The sequence below is a fragment of the Myotis daubentonii genome, chromosome 1 (assembly GCF_963259705.1).
Source record: "Myotis daubentonii chromosome 1, mMyoDau2.1, whole genome shotgun sequence".
NCBI lineage: Eukaryota > Metazoa > Chordata > Mammalia > Chiroptera > Vespertilionidae > Myotis > Myotis daubentonii.
This window is the reverse complement of record NC_081840.1, coordinates 54,408,188-54,426,822: the sequence shown is the minus strand read 5'-3', so window position 1 is coordinate 54,426,822 and position 18,635 is coordinate 54,408,188. Positions and strand designations below refer to the sequence as shown.

Here is an 18,635-nt window from a genome sequence, read left to right as displayed (position 1 = left end):
TGCATCTATCAACAAGTGAATCTAAGAATCAAGTGAATAAATAATCTGATGAACAGAATGAACTGGTGATTATAATAGAATCAGGGACATAGAAAGGGAATGGACTGACTATTCTTGGGGGGGAAAGGGGTGTGGGAGATGTGGGAAGAGACTGGACAAAAATCGTGCACCTATGGATGAGGACAGTGGGTGGGGAGTGAGGGCGGAGGGTGGGGCGGGAACTGGGAGGAGGGGAGTTATGGGGGGAAAAAAAAAGGAACAAATGTAATAATCTGAACAATAAAGATTTAATTAAAAAAAATGTTACAAAGCAAAAAAAAAAAAAAAAAAGATATAGGATTGCTATATGTGGTGATTTATAATGATCAGGTAAGCCAGTGAAACACTTCATGTCCTTTTCCCTTTAAATATGTTTAATGAAGGAGACATAGCATCATTTAAGTAGGGTTAAACAGAGTTGCTTCACAATGTGTTTACTATTTGCTTGGTGTTTTTGTCAGTTATTTCAGGGTCATTGTTTCTGCCAGATTATTTCATCAATGGTGCAAACAAGCTCAGACTATTGTTCACAGAATTGGGACAGATTATGGACGTGGAATATGGATAGTAACCTTGTCACAATTGCAGGTTCATCATTAGACTTCAACAATTCTCCCACCACTTTTTATTTAGATTTGGACGTTGTCTAAACTCATTTTGGAAGTTCTTTAGAAATAATCCAGGTATGTTTTGTATGGCCATAAGGGTGCCCTCTGTGAATGGTAGAGAAATCAGTGGAAAGTATAGTGTGGTTTTATCTGCATTCTTGGTCTGATTGCTCTTGTCCTCAATTCACTTGAATATTTCTATTTAATTGGTTAATGTTATTAAAGCTTGGCTTTATGGTGATTTGTATGCATTCAGGGTATTTTAGTCTCATGGTAGTTCTGAGTTAAATGCAGCTGAAAGGATGAAAAGTAGTTTTACTTTTACAATTTACTTTCTTAGTCCACATTTATGAGTAAAAGAAGTGGAAGAAACCATGAGTGACCTCCTGAAATTTGTGCTGAGGCTAAGCCCCTTAATCATTTAGATTGTAGGGTTATCAACTCTGAGAATTACCTGCAGCAGCAAAATTCTACAAAAGGTGGTGGTATGTGTGTTACCCAGGGTGCTCCGGATAAACAGAGCCAAAAGGATGGCTGAAAACTTCCCATATTTAATGAAAACTATTCATCTGCATATTCAAGGTCAACAAATTCCAAGTAGGATAACCTCAAAGACTCATACCCAGACATATCATTGTAAAAATGATAAAATACAGACAAAGAAAAATTTGAAACCATCAAGAGAAAAATGTCATGGATGTTGTCATGTATAAGGGAACACCAGTACGACTGGCGGCTGACTTCTCATCAGAAACAATGGAGGCCAGAAGGCCACTGTCCTGATTCAGTAATGCTACGTCTATAAATCATAGATCTACAGAGCTGCAGCCCCAGTATAGAACTTCTACATACATGTTTACCATCCCAGCCTCATTCCCCAGGCAAGGAAATCAATGGCTACATGTCACACAGGGTTGGAGACAGATGCAGAAGCAGCTCCCAGTCTCCTGACAACTGGTCCAGGGCACCACTCTGCATTTGTTCAGACCCAGCCAACATCACAGGTCCTTTTATATTTCTACCTACGCTTTTGAATTTTAAAAAACCAACCAAGCTTGTTTGTACTGCTCCAGAGAGCTCTAGGACTGGAGCATTCATGCTTGAAAAGGAATAATTCATCAACACTTAGAGAGGTTATTATATAAACTAGAGGCCTAATGCACAAAAATTTATTCAAGAGTAGGTCTTCCTTCCCTCCGGCACCCGGGACCCTGGCTGCCGGCACCAGCTTCCCTCTGACACCCAGGACACGGGCTTCCCTCTGACACCCAGGACACGGGCTTCCCTCCTCCGGCTGCCAGCAAGCACCCTGAACCTGGGCTGGCTTCCCCTATGCTGCCCCCAAGTACCCGGGACCTGGCTGGCTTCCCTCCAACCCCAGTTTCATCAGGAAGGATGCCTGGAATGACGTCCGGAAGGCATCCAGTCTAATTAGCATATTACCCTTTTATTATTATAGATTATTATTATAGATATTAGAGGCCCGGTGCACAAAATTCTTGCACGGAGGGGGGGTGTCCATCAGCCCAGCCTGCACCTTCTCGCAATCTGGGAAACCTCAGGGGATGTTTGACTGCCAGTTTAGGCCCAATCCCGCAACTGGCAGTCGAACATCCCTCCCGCAATCCAGGACCGCTGGCTCCTAACCGCTCACCTGCCTGCCTGCCTACCTGATTATCCCTAACCACCTCTGCCTGCCTGCCTGATCACCCCTAACCTCCTCTGCCTCAGCCCCCGGCACCGCGGCTTTGTCTGGAAGGAAATCCGGAAGGCCGATCAGCTGTCCAGTCTAATTAGCATATTACACATTTATTATTATAGACTAGACGCCTGATGCACAAAATTTGTGCAAGAGTAGGCCTTCTTTCCCCTGCTGCCAGCTCTGGCTTCCCTCTGGCACCCGAGACTCAGGCTTCCCTCGGCAGCTGACAGGCACCAGGACCTGGGCTTCCTTGCAGCCCTGGCTTCATCCAGAAGGTCGTCCGGTCTAATTAGTATATTGCGCTTTTATTATTATAGATTTTTCAAACCCCACTCTCACCCCTAGCCAGTTTGGCTCAGTGGACAGAGAATCAGCCTGAAGGTTCAGGGTTCATTTCTGGTCAAGGGCAGGTACCTTGGCTGCAGGCTTGATCCCTGGTCAAGGTCAGGAGGTGTGCGGGACACAACCAATTGATATGTCTCTCACATTGATGTTTCTCTCTCTCTGTCTCCCCCTTCCCTTTCTCTTTCTCTAAAAATCAATGGAAAATATATCCTTGGATGAGAATTCAAAAAATTTTTTAATCTGAAAAACAAACACCAAAAAAACCAAACAAACCCACTCTCATATTTCAGGATTCCCTAGGATTTCCCTGGGGTTCAAAGCTATGTTCCCAAAGCTCCCCTTTCAGTCTTCCTGGAGGTTGTAGATTTGGCTGAGGTGAGAAAGCAGCTTCTGGCCATCCCACTCCCCAGCTCCCTACACAGGAAACCACCTGCTGACGAGACCTTTACTAGTGCCCCAGAGAAAGATCTAAATTTCCACAGGTTATCTCTCATCTGTCTCAAGTTTTGAAGATGGTACTAGGCAGACCATCGGGTGCCTCAGGTTAGAGAACTACAGCAAGTATAGCTCTTACTTATTAATACAGGGTAATTTTACAAATGTCTTTGATTACATATATATTTCCCCTAATTGTTATCAATAATATTCTTTATAAATGAGCCATATTTTACAAATAAGAACACAAAGGCAAAACCACACTGGAATTCAGGTCTTTTAACACTTGGTCCAGTGATCAGTCCACTTTATTACTAATATTGAAATAAAAATTTAGCCATTACTATATACGTAGTTCTATAACCCTAAAATCTCTCATTTATTCTAATTTCTATCCTAAAAAATAATATAAATATGAGTTACTAATACTATTAACATGCTTAACTTGTAAATAATGTAAAAATACAGAAACATGAAGTATTTAAGTATATACTTTTCTTTAAACATTTCTCCTACCTCAATAGTACATGTGGCTGAAGTTATTTTCTTCCAAGTAATTGATACTTTACCTTCATTTAGTACATTTAAATAATAAATACGTAGACAATGACTATAGAAATTACTTTATGTGCAAATAACGTGTTGACATTCTACCCATAAATTCCATTTTCCCGAAAACAATTATAGCTTTTGAAAAGAAAAGCTCACATAATGTTTTAAGAGGCCCTGGATTCCCCTGCTTCTAAATCATTGTTGAGTAAAAAAAAAAAAAAAAGCCTGTTCTAATAGGAATCTCAAGTTAGAATGTTCTCCAAAGAGAAATGAGAGAGCAGAGTGCCATTCAGGAACGACTATTCAGCACTCACCCCAACCTCCACAAGTCTTTCCAAGCAGGTCAACCAGGTCAAAAGAGTCCAACAGAATTAGGCTTCAGCATGAGGCCATATGTGCTTCTAATGTGTTAATAAACCAAAACATGAAATACTGAAATCAAAATAAGAGATATGAGTACTTGAGGCTAATTACCATGCAGATTGTTAGTTCCTTGTCATATCCCTCCGTCTATAGAGTTAATAAAGGGAAGATTTTTACTGAAAATAACATTTTATTTTATATAACACTAGCCATGAATGTTTGTCATCAGTTACTACATAAGGGCTGCCTGGTGCCATTATCCAAGTGGCACCATCATTTTATGTCCACAATTCACTTGGTATTTATAAAATTTTCATAATTTACATAAGTACATCTATCATTGAAGATTTTACACTGAGATGCAATCTAGCATCCATATTGTCTGATATTTTGCAGATAGTAATGTAGAAGAGATGTTATTTTTAATCACCTTTTCATCTGAGTCACCTTATGTAAAAAATAAATCAATAACTTAGAGCACCTAAGTCTCTAAAGCAAATTTCCAATGTACTCATAGAAATGGTTAAACAGGATTGTCAGAAACAACTTCCATGGCCACATCCTCTTGTAGTTTATGTACCATTTTGTCTTCCAGCTGCTTTCCTTTGCCTTAAAAAAAAAGAAAAATTAAAAATTTTATCAACTCAATGTGACCTTACAGAACTCAACACTTTATAAAGGATCTTGGATGTTTTAAAATAACATTGGCAATTTCTAAGATATTTAAGAATAGTAAATAAACTTATACAGATCTTATAATATGCCACACATTAAGGATTCTACTTACATTTGCTCATTTCACCCTCATAACTACTTGTATTTTATTTCATTTTAGTTATTGCTTTGAGGGGGTGAGAGAGAGAAAGAGAAGAGAGAGAAGGAAGGAGGGAGAGAGAGTTATAGAGAAACACTGATCTGTAATTTCACTAATTTATGCATTCATTGGTTGATTCTTGCATGTGCCCTGACCAGGGATCTAGCCCACAACTTTGAAGTATCAGGACAACACTCTAAACAACTTAGCAACCCGACCAGGGCACATTTTAAAAAAGAGAAAAGCCCTAACCGGGTTTGGCTCAGTGGATAGAGCGTCGGCCTGCGGATTGAAAGGTCCCAGGTTCAATTCCGGTCAAGGGCATGTACCTTGGTTGTGGGCACATCCCCATTGGGGAGTGTGCAGGAGGCAGCTGGTCAATGTATGTTTCTAACTCTCTATCCCTCTCCCTTCCTCTCTGTAAAAAATCAATAAAAAATATATATATATATAAAAAAAAAAAGAAGAAGAAGAAGAGAAAAGCTGAGGCACAGGGACAGGTGAACTTGCCCAAGATCCCTCAGTTGGTAAGTCCAGTAAGTCAAAGTGATGAAATTTGAACCCTGGCCCTCATGGATCCATGGTCCCTGTTCTAAACACTGTACTACCAACCTCAGAGGGTTATCTAAAAACTTAGATAACAATGTTTCATTCCTGTTGTTTTCTGGGTGTCAGTTTGTAACGTCTGTATGTGAAACAAATGCTCCAGGATTCTATTTTGTTTTAATAAAATTTGGTACAAAAACAACCAAAGTACAACTTTAACACAAATCTACTCAGTATGTGCTTACAGAATTTGACCTTTCCTAATAAGCTGTAGGCATGGGATCATTCAGAAATCAAGTCTGCAAGTAAATCTCACCAAAGTACTTGGTGCCAGATGAGTAAAAGGCTGGTTTTCTCACACCTCACAAACTGCACAGACAACTGCCCAAACGAGTGACTGCCAATCCTATACAATAAAAGCCTAAAATGCTAAGGGTCCCACCATTCATTCGACCGTTCAACCAGTTGCTATGACGCGCACTGACCAACAGGGGCCGACGCTCCGACTGGTAGGTTAGCTTGCTGCTGGAGGTCTGGCTGATCCGGACTGGACGAGACGGGCCAGACATGCCCTGGAGCCCTCCCGTGGTCCCTTCCCGGGCCCTGATCGTGCACTGGTGGGGTCCTGGATTGCGAGGGTGCAGGCCAGGTCAAGGGACCCCACCAGTGCACGAATCCATGCACCGGGCCTCTAGTAAGTTACATAAACACAAAGAGAAGGTTTTAATACAAAACTGTAGTTCTCACAACTTACATTATCAGAATTGCCTGGAGACCTACTTAAAGAACAGAGGCCCAGAATCAAAGGGCCAGAGTCTCTGTGTTTATGCTAAGTTCCCCAAGTAATTCCCATACTGACCCGTCTGAGAACCACTAACATAGAACACTATCCTTTAATAAAAACAGGTATGGGGCAAAACTATCTATGAAATTATAACTCAACTCATTTTTATTAACTTGGAGAGATAACTCACAGAAAATAAGATTTTATGGAGAAGAAAAAAAACATGTAAAAAAACTGACTGAAACTGGGAAATATACTGAATAACTTGTAACTGTTTAACCAAGTCATATCATAAATGTTCTGAGATAACATTTACCTGAAAAAATACTCAACCTTAAAAAGCTAATTGATACCAAATTACATAGACCACAAAAATCTAGGTTTTTCATCTCTCTACTTAAAGCAGAAAATTCCTACGCAATGCTTTACTTACATGCAAAAGGTGCTCGGATGAGATGGATGTTTTGCTTGACTTCTTTGATGTCCTGAGCTTTCTGTAGTTCTTTATTTTTCTTCAATCTAGGGTTAACAACATTTAAGGCCAGAATTTTAGTTACTAAACCTTTAGACTGTAATTTTTAATTAATTAATCTGTAATTTTTAAAAATAAAATTTACTAATAAGCCATATAGATGAGGAATGGGAACTCAATCATTTTCTAGTTACAAATTAGATTAAATAGGATTCCTACACTACAAACTTGTTCATTCAGTATACCTAGTGCCTAATAAAATGAGGATTCAATATATATTAGTGGAGTAAATGAAGGAATGAGATTGAAGGAAGAAGTTAAATTTCAGAAATCAATGTCTATTATATACATATAGTGCAAATCTTCAAGCCTAGATCGTCTCTCCTCAAACAGAGAACAGTCTCTGTTACCTAATTTTTTAAAATAATTCAGTAATTACAAGAGACAAACTCGTAACACATTCAACAAAAAACTAACAGACTTGTTCCCAAATATTCTGGCCCCTTCTCTGCAATGCTTTAACAATTTTTTAAAGCTAAAAAGGTGTTGGCACATGCTTCTTTTCTATGACAGCCTGCCATAGAGACAAGAATTAAAGTAAATGTGGCAAAAGCTAATAGAATATGCAAGAGTTATTTATACTATTCTTACCAGTTTTTGTAAGTCTGAAGTTATGTGGGGGAAAAACATGCCTCTAAATGTCTACTAGCAATTATGTTTCCAAGAGTTACTCTATACATATATTCATACCTGTTCATTATAAATTTAGCTTGACGTTTCTGTTTGATCTCTTCAACTCTCTTCATTGCATCAACTACAAAACAATTCATAGGAGTTAGCAAATTATTCACATTCAAGCAAGAGCTTTAACAATAACTTCTTTATTCTGATTTAGAAATTGAATAAATGAAAAACTCATTTTTTTAAAAAAAAACCCTACTAAAACAGCTGAGGCACCCTTTGCTGACACCACTGTTAACTATTTTTTACAAGTGTCATTTCTCTAAGTTTTAATTTACAAAAGCTACTAAATTGCTACTAAAATTGTCCTTCTATAGTAAAGCAGTCTAATGCTTTTCAAATTTTATTCTACAGAGAACTCAGATTAACAGCAACTAATACCATTCTTAGCTTGTCATCTCCATAAATGAAAGACAGCACCTTTCTGGTCATAAAGACCAGTTTTCCTTCAAGTGCCTGAGAGATAATCAGCACATTACGAATACTGGTAAAATGAACCAACCAATTTTACCACATTCTCAACCACTAAAATCCAACTGTTTTTGAAAATGTGTACAGAAGCTGAGTCCAACTATGCTCTAGCCCAGGGGTGGGCAAACTTTTTGACTCGAGGGCCACAATGGGTTCTTAAACTGGACCGGAGGGCCGGAACAAAAGCATGGATAGAGTGTTTGTGTGAACTAATATAAATTCAAAGTAAACATCATTACATAAAAAGGTACGGTCTTTTTTTCTTTTTTTTTAGTTTTATTCATTTCAAACGGGCCGGATCTGGCCCGCGGGCCGTAGTTTGCCCACGGCTGCTCTACTATCTGTATCAGCACCGTCCAATGTAAGATACACCACATATGTAATTTTAAATTTCTAGCAGACACATAAAAAAAAAACAGGTCAAATTAAGTTTAAAGATATATTTTGTTTCACCCAACATATCTAGAATATTGTCATTTCAACATGCAATCAGTATAAAAAATTGTTACAGACATTTTATGCTTGTTTTCATACTAAGTCTTCAAAAACCACATGTATTTTGTATTTACAGCACATTTCAATGCAGACTAGCCACATTTCAAGGGCTCAGCAGACCCTGTGGCTAGTGGCTACCATACTGGACAACATACTCCCAATCTAGAAGCACAGCAAGATAGTCACAGTCTTAAAGTATCTCCCCACAATAGAGCTATTAGTTACAAAGGGCAAAACACAAACTTTACCGTGTGGCAATCTGGCAGACACCCCTTTAGCCAAAGATCAAAGTTAGCATTGCCAGTAATAGGACTAATGAACAGCAGGTGTCTCCTGACAGGAGAATGACAAGAACTTCCCATTACTTGAAACCAAATACCTGGCCAATTTTCTTCAAAGTGGTCAATTTTGTGAAATATGAAAATAAACTCAGCAACTGTTCCAAACTGAATGAGACTAAAACAGACAGGACATGTACTATTCTAGCAACTTTTGCAATAAAAGATATTGGCACAATTAGAAAAATCTAAACAGGTCTATGATTAAATGATACTACTCTATCAATGTTAACTTCTTGACTCTAATAATTACACTGTGGTTTTATGAGAGAATGTTCTATTTTTAGGAAATACATATCAAGCTATTTAGGGACAGAGGAGCGTATGTATGCAACTTAAACAGTTCAGAAAAAAAAAATATAGAAGGAAGGAAAGGGAGAGAGAGAGAAGAAAAGGTAAAAATAATAGAATGTTAACATTCAGGGAATCTGGATAAAGGTATCAGAGAATTCTACTCCTGCCACTTCTGTTTAATCTGAAATTATGTCAAACAAAAGCTTTCTTTCCAGCAACATTGGCATAACCTGGGAGTTTGTTAGAAATGCAGAATCTTAGGTCCCACCCAGACAAACTCTATCAGAATCTGCATTTTAATAAGACCCCCTCCCCCCCAGAAGGCCCCATGGTGCCTCTGGCATTAAGATGACATTTATATGAATAACTCTAAGACAATGTCAACTCTAAATCTGCACATGCTGTGGCTTAGAATAATACAAGATGCGGCAAAAGTAGGTTTACAGTTGTTTCTATTGAAAATACATTAATTAATTAATAATAAAAGAATAAACTATTTCGCATACTCACAACTGTAAACTTACTTTTGCCCTACCCTGTATGCTTGATATGTATCTTTTTTGGTTCTTTCTTTGCCTTTCACAGCAAAAATGATACAGGCAAGTTCTACTACTCCGAAGCACTTTCATACCTTGAAGTTACTCAGAAGGGAACTAACACAAGGGGCAGGCATATCCTTTCTAATAATCAGATACTGCACTTCTGGATATTCCAGAAGACTGAAAACTTTTAAACATAAGATTCTAATAAATACTAAAAATTGGTCTGCAATACAGAGACATGATGGATAAAATACAAATTATTCTTCCTACTATTACTGTTTTCAAACTTCTCCTACTGCTGTTTCTGTGGATATCCACTTCTTAACCAAGATTGCTCAGTCCACATCTTCACACAATTTGATAATATAAGCAATAAATATAAAAATATTGTCAACTGGCTAGTTTACAGGCAAGATGATATTGAAATAGGGAGTGTGGGGAATCAAGAAATCTTTTAAAAGAATATTTTTTTTCTGGAACACTACTAACAGCTATTATTGTGTAAGCCAGCAGGAAATAGTTTTAAGTTCCAAAAGACTCATGCTGTCTACCCAGGAGTTCTTTAGAAAGTCTATTTTTAAGACCCCAATACAAAAGGACATCAGAATCTGTGTAGGAAAAAAATACTCAATAGAGCACTGCTTCTTACAGAACTTGCAGAAGTATAAACAAGTGGGCCAAGGGAATGAGACTGTGATCATAGCGGAACCAATTACCATCTAACAGAAGCAGTGAAATAGGAGAACTCAGTAAGATGCACGAAGAGGGCAGGGACTGTGTGCACTCTGTTCATCCTCACATGCTTGAGTCAGCACTTACTGTTCAAGTATAAGAGTCTCACAGAACACAACATTATTTCTGGCGATCAATGTAACACAAAACCAGCATGAAGGGTCATAGTAACTGAATATCCACATCCGACTAAAATAAGATATGCATGTCAGTTTCAACATCAAGCTGAATAACCACTAAATAACAGCAGTTATAAAATATGTCAGGGTGATATGCAGCTACTGTCGTCAAGGAGTAACAAAAGAGAAAACAAAGGCCAAAATGAAATACATCCCACACTCACCCAACAAAGTATTCTCTCTCTCTTTTTTTCCTTCAGATTTCTGGGTGTTTTGTGTGTGAGCACTTCAAATATTATCAAATTTAATAATTACATTATTTTTATAATGGACACATCAGCCACTTGGGGAAAGGATTTGGGTAGCTTATGAAAATTCCTGGCATTCCCTTGTGACTTACTCGTTTTATTCCACAGCTCTCGCTGGTATTTGACAGGTTCATTTCTGCGCTTTTCAAATTCAAATGAATTATCCTGTAAGAGGGCGAAGGAAACATTTAAAATTTATTCTCCTTTTCACAAGCATTCAGAATGTATTAAACTATGGACACACATTAAGATTCCCCCCAGGGTGATCCCAGCAATACAAGTTTTTAAACGGTTTCTCCTTTACACACCACGATGTACAAGACAGCCGTACTGAAAACATTTCTCTATATCCAAGTGATTGTCAAAGGGAGGGAAGGGAAGAGCCCAAACCCCATTTCTCAGGAGAGGCATATAACACTCATGGGATCAAACAAATTGAAAAAGCTTCCCTAACCTCCCACTCCTACATGAGACTCACAGTCAAAAAACTTTGTCTTAGGCTGAACCATATGAAATTACCATTTTTCATAGATCAAAAGAGTCAAACATTGAGAATTTCATGTGGTTCAACCTAAATACCCATCATGCTTATACATTTGAAGACCTATACACCTTTGTGCTAAAGCATAAAGCTATGAAACTACGTATCTTCAAATCAATGTAGTGCTACTCTACATGACATAAGCTTTGCCCTGAAATTCTTCAGGTCCCTTCTAAGTGTAGTTGGTATTTTGACAGTTAATAATCCTATTTATCTTAAAACATGCAAAATAATTTTGGAAAAACTACAGGTATTTATTGGTTTCCAAATCTACCTAACAGGAATATGGAACAGCACTAGCTCTGTGTCTGGCTAGTTTATTTATAATACACACGACTCTATTTAGATCACAATAACATCAACCATGACAAGGTCACCAGCAAGTGACTGGGACTGGTGTCCTTTCTTCGTTCATATAGCTGCCACCTACAGGTGAAGTGCCTGTTTCTTCTTGCCATACTGAAAATTACTTTTGTAACAGTAACTATAATTTGGCCTTGCATCTTGTCAAAAAATATTCATTACATTCATTGGAAACCTCTGGTTTTGTTAAGGAAGCCAGCAAAGGGCCTCATGGCAATTCTTAGATACTGCCCTTAAGGAGTAGGGGGGTGGGAAAATAGCCATGGGTTTGGGGGGAAAGGAAGTCATGGAGGACGGGGACAGTTGAGATCTTCCTCCCTCAAGGGTAGCCTGTGCAGCAGCGTTCAGCTCCTCCCTTTGAAGGGGCTGAATGTGGACAAGCTTCCCCAGATCCTTTGACCAATTCAGGAATAGCAGCAATATGATGACAGGGACTCACACGAAATTCCCTCCTCACAACAACACTACGAACTAATTTCTCCGCCACCAGACACAAAGTCCTGCTAAGGAAATCTGTGCACTGATAAGTGAATCTATTACAAATCTCATCTGAGTCCTCACTGCTGTTTAGGGATCCTTTAGTTAATTTCATAACTTCCTCTCAAAATCCCTAAGCAGCCATTTCCAACTTTACCTTTTTCTTTGCAAGAGCTAAAAATAGTTTTTTTGAGAATAAGAAAAATCACTTCTACAAACTGGATCACAATTTTTTTTTCCTCTTCAGAATTCTACAGATTTATGGGTTTTAGGATCATGTAAGAATTATTACTATAACCAAATACAAAAAAGTCATTCATCAATCATGCTGTAAGAAGCTTTGTTATAGTTAATTAAATCATATAACCGCCCCCCCCCAATAAAAACCTGAAATTTTTAAATTGTAAAAACTATACTCACCACTGTGAGCTCTTTACCAGCTGCTTTACGGAAAGCTTTAGTCCACCTGACCTTGCGAGGATTGCGCTTCTTTTTAAAGTTTTTATGACACTTGGATTTACAAAACCTGAACACCTACAAGAAAAGTTAAAATAGTGAGAAGTCAATATTAGAGTTTTTTCTATCATAAGGTATTACCCCTCCCAGACAAAATATACTGTAAAGTCTAAGAAATGACAATGTTTCTCAAGCACAATTGCTTCTATTACCATACTATTAAGAAATATATGAACATGCCAGATTAAATGGAAATTGAACTATTTTTTTACTATCAAGCATCATCATAAATAAAAGCTGAGGACCCTGAAAATATGGTTAAAAACTACCGTTTTTATAAAACAACAGTAAAAACCTTACAATGATCTTGAATCAGGAATAGTTTTAAGGAAAGTCATTTATTTAAATCACTTCCCATTTCAGAATAATTTTCAAAATTCACTTTCTATATACCTCAGTGGAAGTAAAAGTTTCAAGCCACCATCCAGAAATCTCCTTTGGTTCTTTCCATCCTTGCACAAAATAATTTCAAAAAGCAACTAAAACTGGCTATAGATTTGTTTTCTAAAATCTACTTGGAAGAATCTTCGTTACTACTTTAATTCTCTACCTTAGTAATGCTTACAATTGAAGGATGCCTCAATGTGCTCCAAAATGGCTTATAGGGACTCATTGTGTAAGTCTAAAATGTATTATTTTGTTACTTTGTAATGTCTTAAAACACATTACAATTTGTGTGTTACCAAAAGAAATATGGCCAAAACCGGTTTGGCTCAGTGGATAGAGCGTCGGCCTGCGGACTGAAAGGTCCCAGGTTCGATTCCGGTCAAGGGCATGTACCTGGGTTGCGGGCACATCCCCAGTAGGAGATGTGCAGGAGGCAGCTGATCAATGTTCCTCTCTCATCGATGTTTCTAACTCTCTATCTCTCTCCCTTCCTCTCTGTAAAAAATCAATAAAATATATTTAAAAAAAAAAAAAAAGAAATATGAGGAGAAAAAGTCATTTTTTTGAGTTAAATTATCACAACTAAGAACAGGTAACCCATTTTCAAAAACAAATCAAAATGAGTTATAAACATTTCAAACTTAAATAAGGCAAAATACTTGCAGATGTAACAAGCCAAAATACTTTTCATTTTATATATACTTTCTTCTATGGGGAACGTCAAGCAGATCATTATACACACGAGGACATACCTTTCTTAGAAATGGTCAGTACTAGGTTAATCTGATCTAGGCTCACACCTCCTGCAGGGCCCTCTTCAGAGAGGTGTGGACGTTTGTCTACATTCTTGAATTCATTTCAAAGTAACAAGAAAATATGAGAACTACTATAGTCTCCTGGGGTAACTCACTATGAAATCATTATCAGTAAAATTTCTTTGAGCATTTCCAGGCCAAAGTATAATAACCTTTTTAAGTAAAAGCCTCCTGTGTTTAATACTTACTAGGTAACTCCTAGACATATTCCCATTTCTAAGATATGTCTAATGAGGGATTTGAACTTGTCCTGGGTATCCTCAATTCCAGAAAGAGTCCATGCGAAGTTACAGGGAAGTCTATTTGAACTCCAAACCTACAGACATTATCTGACAAGCACAATAAAATATCTGAAGAGGGGATGGGGATTCAATCAGCAAATAAGGTGCATCTACTATGTGCCTGATGTTATACTAGGTATAGGGATACAAGAATAACTAAAACATAAATCCCCACCTTGAGAACTTAGGCTAGCAAGCTAAGTATATAAAGTCTCACTTTGCAAATAAGAGAGATTGAGATCAGACTAGGATATAAAAAATGGTATAAAGCTATTTACAATAATCATGTATAAAATAATACGAAAAAAACCACAATAAGGTGGTTAAATCTATAGTGGAGTAGGTGGTGGATGGATTATGTGTGAGACAAAGCTTGAAGGCTCAAGTTTCCCTTTTAATCTTGTCCTCTATCCGTGGTTGGCAAACCGAGGCTCAGGAGCCACACGCAGCTCTTTGGCCCCTTGAGTGTGGCTCTTCCACAAAACACCACGTGCGGGCGCGCACGTACAGTGCAATCGAAACTTCATGGCCCATGCACAGAAGTCTGTATTTTGTGGAAGAGCCACACTCAAGGGGCCAAAGAGCCACATGTGGCTCGCGATCCATGGTTTGCCAAGCTGCAGTTTGCCGACCACTGCTCTAGACCATCCTATCGTCAACTCGCAACAAATGATCCATCAAATCATACCTCAGTCCTCTGACCTTTTCTTATTCCTTCAATTCAACATTTATTAAGCACTCAGTAGGATGTATATATTTTTCCTGTTTATAAACTATGTGAAAATATGGAGCATTATTACTAATTATACCTTTAAGAAGCTACCTAAGAAGTGTAAGCAGGGAAGTCTCTATGAAAGATGGTCTCAAAAGCTAAGAGCATAAAGGCAGAAAGACTAGTTAGGAGGCCAGAAAAATGATGGGTGATGAACCTGGAACCAGGGCAGGAAAAGAGAAAGCAAAAACACCACTCACTATCCACTGCAAAGGCAGAATGAACAGCACTCTTAACAATGAGATAGAAACAAAAGCTGAAAGATTCAAAGATGACTTACATTTCCAGCCAAGCTCTCTAGCAGATGAGAGAGATTCATTCAGAGAGCAAAATGATCTGAGGCAGTAAGGCACCCTCCTTCGTGGGCTCACTCTTAGGTACAAACAGGATCACCCTGTTGGGTGGAAAGTTCAGACCTGGAGCTAAGGAGATACGGCTCTGGGACTCATCAACACAGATAAAATGAGACACCAGCACGCCCCACTATATGGCACTTGGCCAGATGGCACATCACAGGTGTTGCGCTTTTTTACCAGATTACGACTCACTTCATGGTGGTGGTCTGGAGCCAAACCTACAATATCGCCAAGGTGTGCCTGTACTTTTCCTTCATTAATGCTTCAGGGTCCCCACTACTTCTGATTTCCCCAATCGATCTGTTCTGACCCACTGGTCTCCCCTCTCCTTCCCTATGACTACCCACCTCACCGACCTGAACTTCCCACGTGTCTGTCAGATCAACATCCAGCTCTAGAAAGCTGCTCCCACGTCTGTGGTTCTAATTCCAACGCCCAGCTGACAGGCACTGCTGGACAAAGACCATTAAATATGACGACAGATCATCTACAAAGCCATACTGCCCACTGTGAATTTGACTCCAACCTGGCAATGATTCATGTTATACTTTTTTTAAATCATCTTCTCATTGCTCTTTCAAGTACCCAAACACAGATTTGGTCTCTCACTTTCAGGAAGAACCCTCGCTCCTGATGCAATGAGCTCAGTATCTTCCATCTATAACAGAGAGGGAACGCAATGAAGTAGGAACTGAAATTCCTTGTCAAAATCACCTCCAAATGCATGCATCGTTCACAAAGTCTTTCACAACCAGCCCTTACGGTGTATCTATGTGTGCCATCTTATGTTTACAAACTAATCTTTTTGCAAATACTCCTACCCCAGGCCTCTATTTCCACCCACGATGCTTCGTCCTGTGCCTTTGCTCAAACTGCACACTTTCTTTCCACCTAGAATGCCCTCTCCACACTTTCTCATGCACAATTCAAGATCCAGGATAAATGTCATCTCCTCTCCATGCCTTCTCATATATACGACACCCCCCCCCTCCAATAACTGCATAATACATAAGCCGATGAAACATTTCCATCAACCTCCACACACTATGGACAGTCCCAAGGCTGATGCACCCCTACGCTACGGACATTAGCAACGACGCCTGAAGGGGCACACGTTCAGCAAAGCTCACTGAGCTGTAGAGCGGCCACGCTGCCCCGCGGGCCCCGCTTCCCCGTCGGGGCTGGCTGCCCCGCTCCTCCTGCACCTTGCAGCTGCCCACCTCGCCCAAGGTGGCCTGGGACCAGCTCCGATTCGGACGCCCGCAAGGCGCAACTCCCCGGGCGGGAGGCGGAGGCCGGAGCCGACGCGAAGCCTCCCTCTCTCCCGGGGGGAAAGCGGGGACCCCGGCCGAACGCCGCGGGCGCAGCGGTGCGCTCCGACCCTGGCCACCTCACCTTGCAGTCGTTGCGGACGAACATCATGCCGTGGCCCGGGTATATGGGCCCGGAACAGAAGTAACACTTCTCTATACGCATGTTGAACGCGCGTGGGGACCCACCATCCAGACGCCGAGCGTGAGAGGAAGTGACGTACTCCGTCACAGGAAGTGGTTCTCTTCCAAGTCCCCGACCCGGAAGAGGCGAACTCCCGGCTCCTGGGGCCGTGGGAGAGCGACGCGGACCTGACGGCGCCCCCGCGTGGCCGCGCCGGCAAAAGCGCTGCCGGGGGCGCAGGCGCAGAGCTGCGCGTCAGCCTCGCCGCCGTCTGTGGGAAAAGCGAGGCGTGGCTGTGTGCTGTCTGCCGAGCGCGCTCTCGCAGCGCCTCGTTTTCCTCTCTACCGCGCGCTGCCACGGCGCCCGTGCTCATCTCTGGTTTGCGCTTGGCCCCATGGGTCTTTCCCCGCATTGGGTTGCCCTACAAACTCATTTCTCCAGCCCCTTCCGCAGACCCGCCCCAGACTCCCGCCCCTGCACTCCTGCCTGGCGCCCGCTGCGGAACCTCCGCTCCCTGGGGCGCTGGACGGCGCAGTTGAGTCTCTGAGGTTTGGTGGGTTTTACCAGCAATTTTTAAGAGACTTACAGTGCTGTTCTCCATCTTTGCGTCGGCCCCCTTTTAAACGATATACATATGTGGCAAAAAAAAAAAACCCAAAAAAACACACCAAAAACCCAAACCCAAACATTTTCACGGAAAGCTAAGGTTGCTTCCCCAGAGCTCAGTACTCCTCCTCAGGGACAATCAGGTCCTTTTAGTACCTGCCAGAGGTTTTCTGTGCAGAGCCAAACATATATTGTGTGTGTGTGTGTGTGTGTGTGTGCGCGTGCGTGCCCACTCTCTATTGTAACATCGATCAGCATCCCAGGCGCCCTTTTCTGCGTTATCCGTCTCCTCAATGCAAAATGAGCTCCATGAGGGCAGGGGTTTTTGTCGTTTTGTTTACAGCTATATCCCCGGTACCTGGCTCATGAATAAGCCTTTAATACACTTTTTTAAAAAGTCGATGAACATGTAACATTCTTTTTCATAGTGATTTATATGCAATTGTATGAAGGTATGTTGATTGCCTATAGGTAAATGTCCCGACCCGCAGGACAACAATGTGGGAACGAAGAGACACCCTAGGAGAATGAGACAAACAAGGGACACGAGAGAATAGAGGCAAGACAAGAATCTGATCAAGCCTCAAAATTTTTATTTTACAGCGGCAGAATATATATTGTTCCAGGGACGGGGGTGGGTAGCAGGGGTGGGTAGCAAAGCTTATAGTAATAGCCTATCAGCAAGTGGCAGCTATTTGCTTGTGATGTGACAAATGGTGTGTGACAGTTATTCTTTATTGTTAGCTACAGGACACGCGTGGCTTCCAGCAACTGGGAACTGGAACTTTTAGTTTCTAGCAACTGGGAACTAGAGACTTCTAACATTTAGTTTCTAGCAACTGGGAACTAGAGACTTCTAGTTTCTAAGATGGAGTTGCTTGTGCCATGGCTCCCAACATTTCCTCCCTTTTTCTTTAATTAGGGGTGGGCTTTAACCGACTGGGGGAGTAGGGACCTGGTTCCTCCCGTGGGATTGTGGGATCCCACTGCCAATGGCTCTTGGTATCTTTTGGGGAGGAGAGGCAGAGCCAATAGTTATGTATGGATACCAACCTCTATGCAAACCAGGTGTGCTCACAGGGAAATCCAGAGGAGGTCGAAGAAATTTTTTTGTGACCTTCCCTTGCAGTGCTTTGCCGTGCACCCAGGTCGGTGCCCATGCCTTTCTCCTACTATAGGGAGTAGGCAAGCATCCCTCTGGCTTTATGCTGTCCCCACAGGGAGGGAGTTTTGGCAGTCATTATAATCACGTTCACGGTCTAACATGGCTAGACGGTGGTAGTGTACCTGAATAGGTTTGGCCAGAATGCTATCAACTTGTTGTTTTATAAAGTTTGTTAATTTTCTAAAGGCCCAGGGGCCAAAGGTTAGGAATAGGAAAAAGCTG

The 18,635-nt window shown here is 40.7% G+C and overlaps 1 protein-coding gene across 3 annotated transcripts; it reads right to left on the bottom strand.

Annotated features, from left to right (window-relative positions):
* Positions 1-3,736: 3,736 nt before the first annotated feature.
* On the bottom strand, positions 3,737-17,058 carry RSL24D1 (ribosomal L24 domain containing 1). Of its 3 annotated transcripts, none has more exons than XM_059700710.1 (6): positions 16,604-16,757; positions 12,502-12,615; positions 10,793-10,865; positions 7,411-7,474; positions 6,622-6,707; positions 3,737-4,653 (listed from the first exon to the last, which is right to left on the bottom strand). In XM_059700710.1, exons 1-6 carry the CDS (start codon positions 16,682-16,684, stop codon positions 4,568-4,570), a joined length of 504 nt encoding a protein of 167 aa, XP_059556693.1. In that variant the 5' UTR covers positions 16,685-16,757; the 3' UTR covers positions 3,737-4,567. The 3 variants fall into 3 exon arrangements, with proteins under 3 accessions (XP_059556693.1, XP_059556702.1, XP_059556682.1); XM_059700719.1 differs by lacking the exon at positions 16,604-16,757 and adding an exon at positions 15,133-15,274; XM_059700699.1 differs by lacking the exons at positions 3,737-4,653; positions 6,622-6,707; positions 7,411-7,474; positions 10,793-10,865; positions 12,502-12,615 and adding an exon at positions 15,281-15,657 and having other exon boundaries at positions 16,604-17,058.
* Between the last annotated feature and the right edge of the window lie 1,577 nt (positions 17,059-18,635).

Bases quoted from the DNA above. Each gene is read 5' to 3' on its own strand.
- RSL24D1 (XM_059700699.1), bottom strand. From the start codon at position 17,054: ATGCGGGGAAAGACCCATGGGGCCAAGCGCAAACCAGAGATGAGCACG. The intron at 15,658-16,603 runs GTGAGGTGGCCA...TTTGTCCAGCAG, and splicing joins TCGTCCGCAACGACTGCAAG to TGCCTGTCAGCTGGGCGTTG.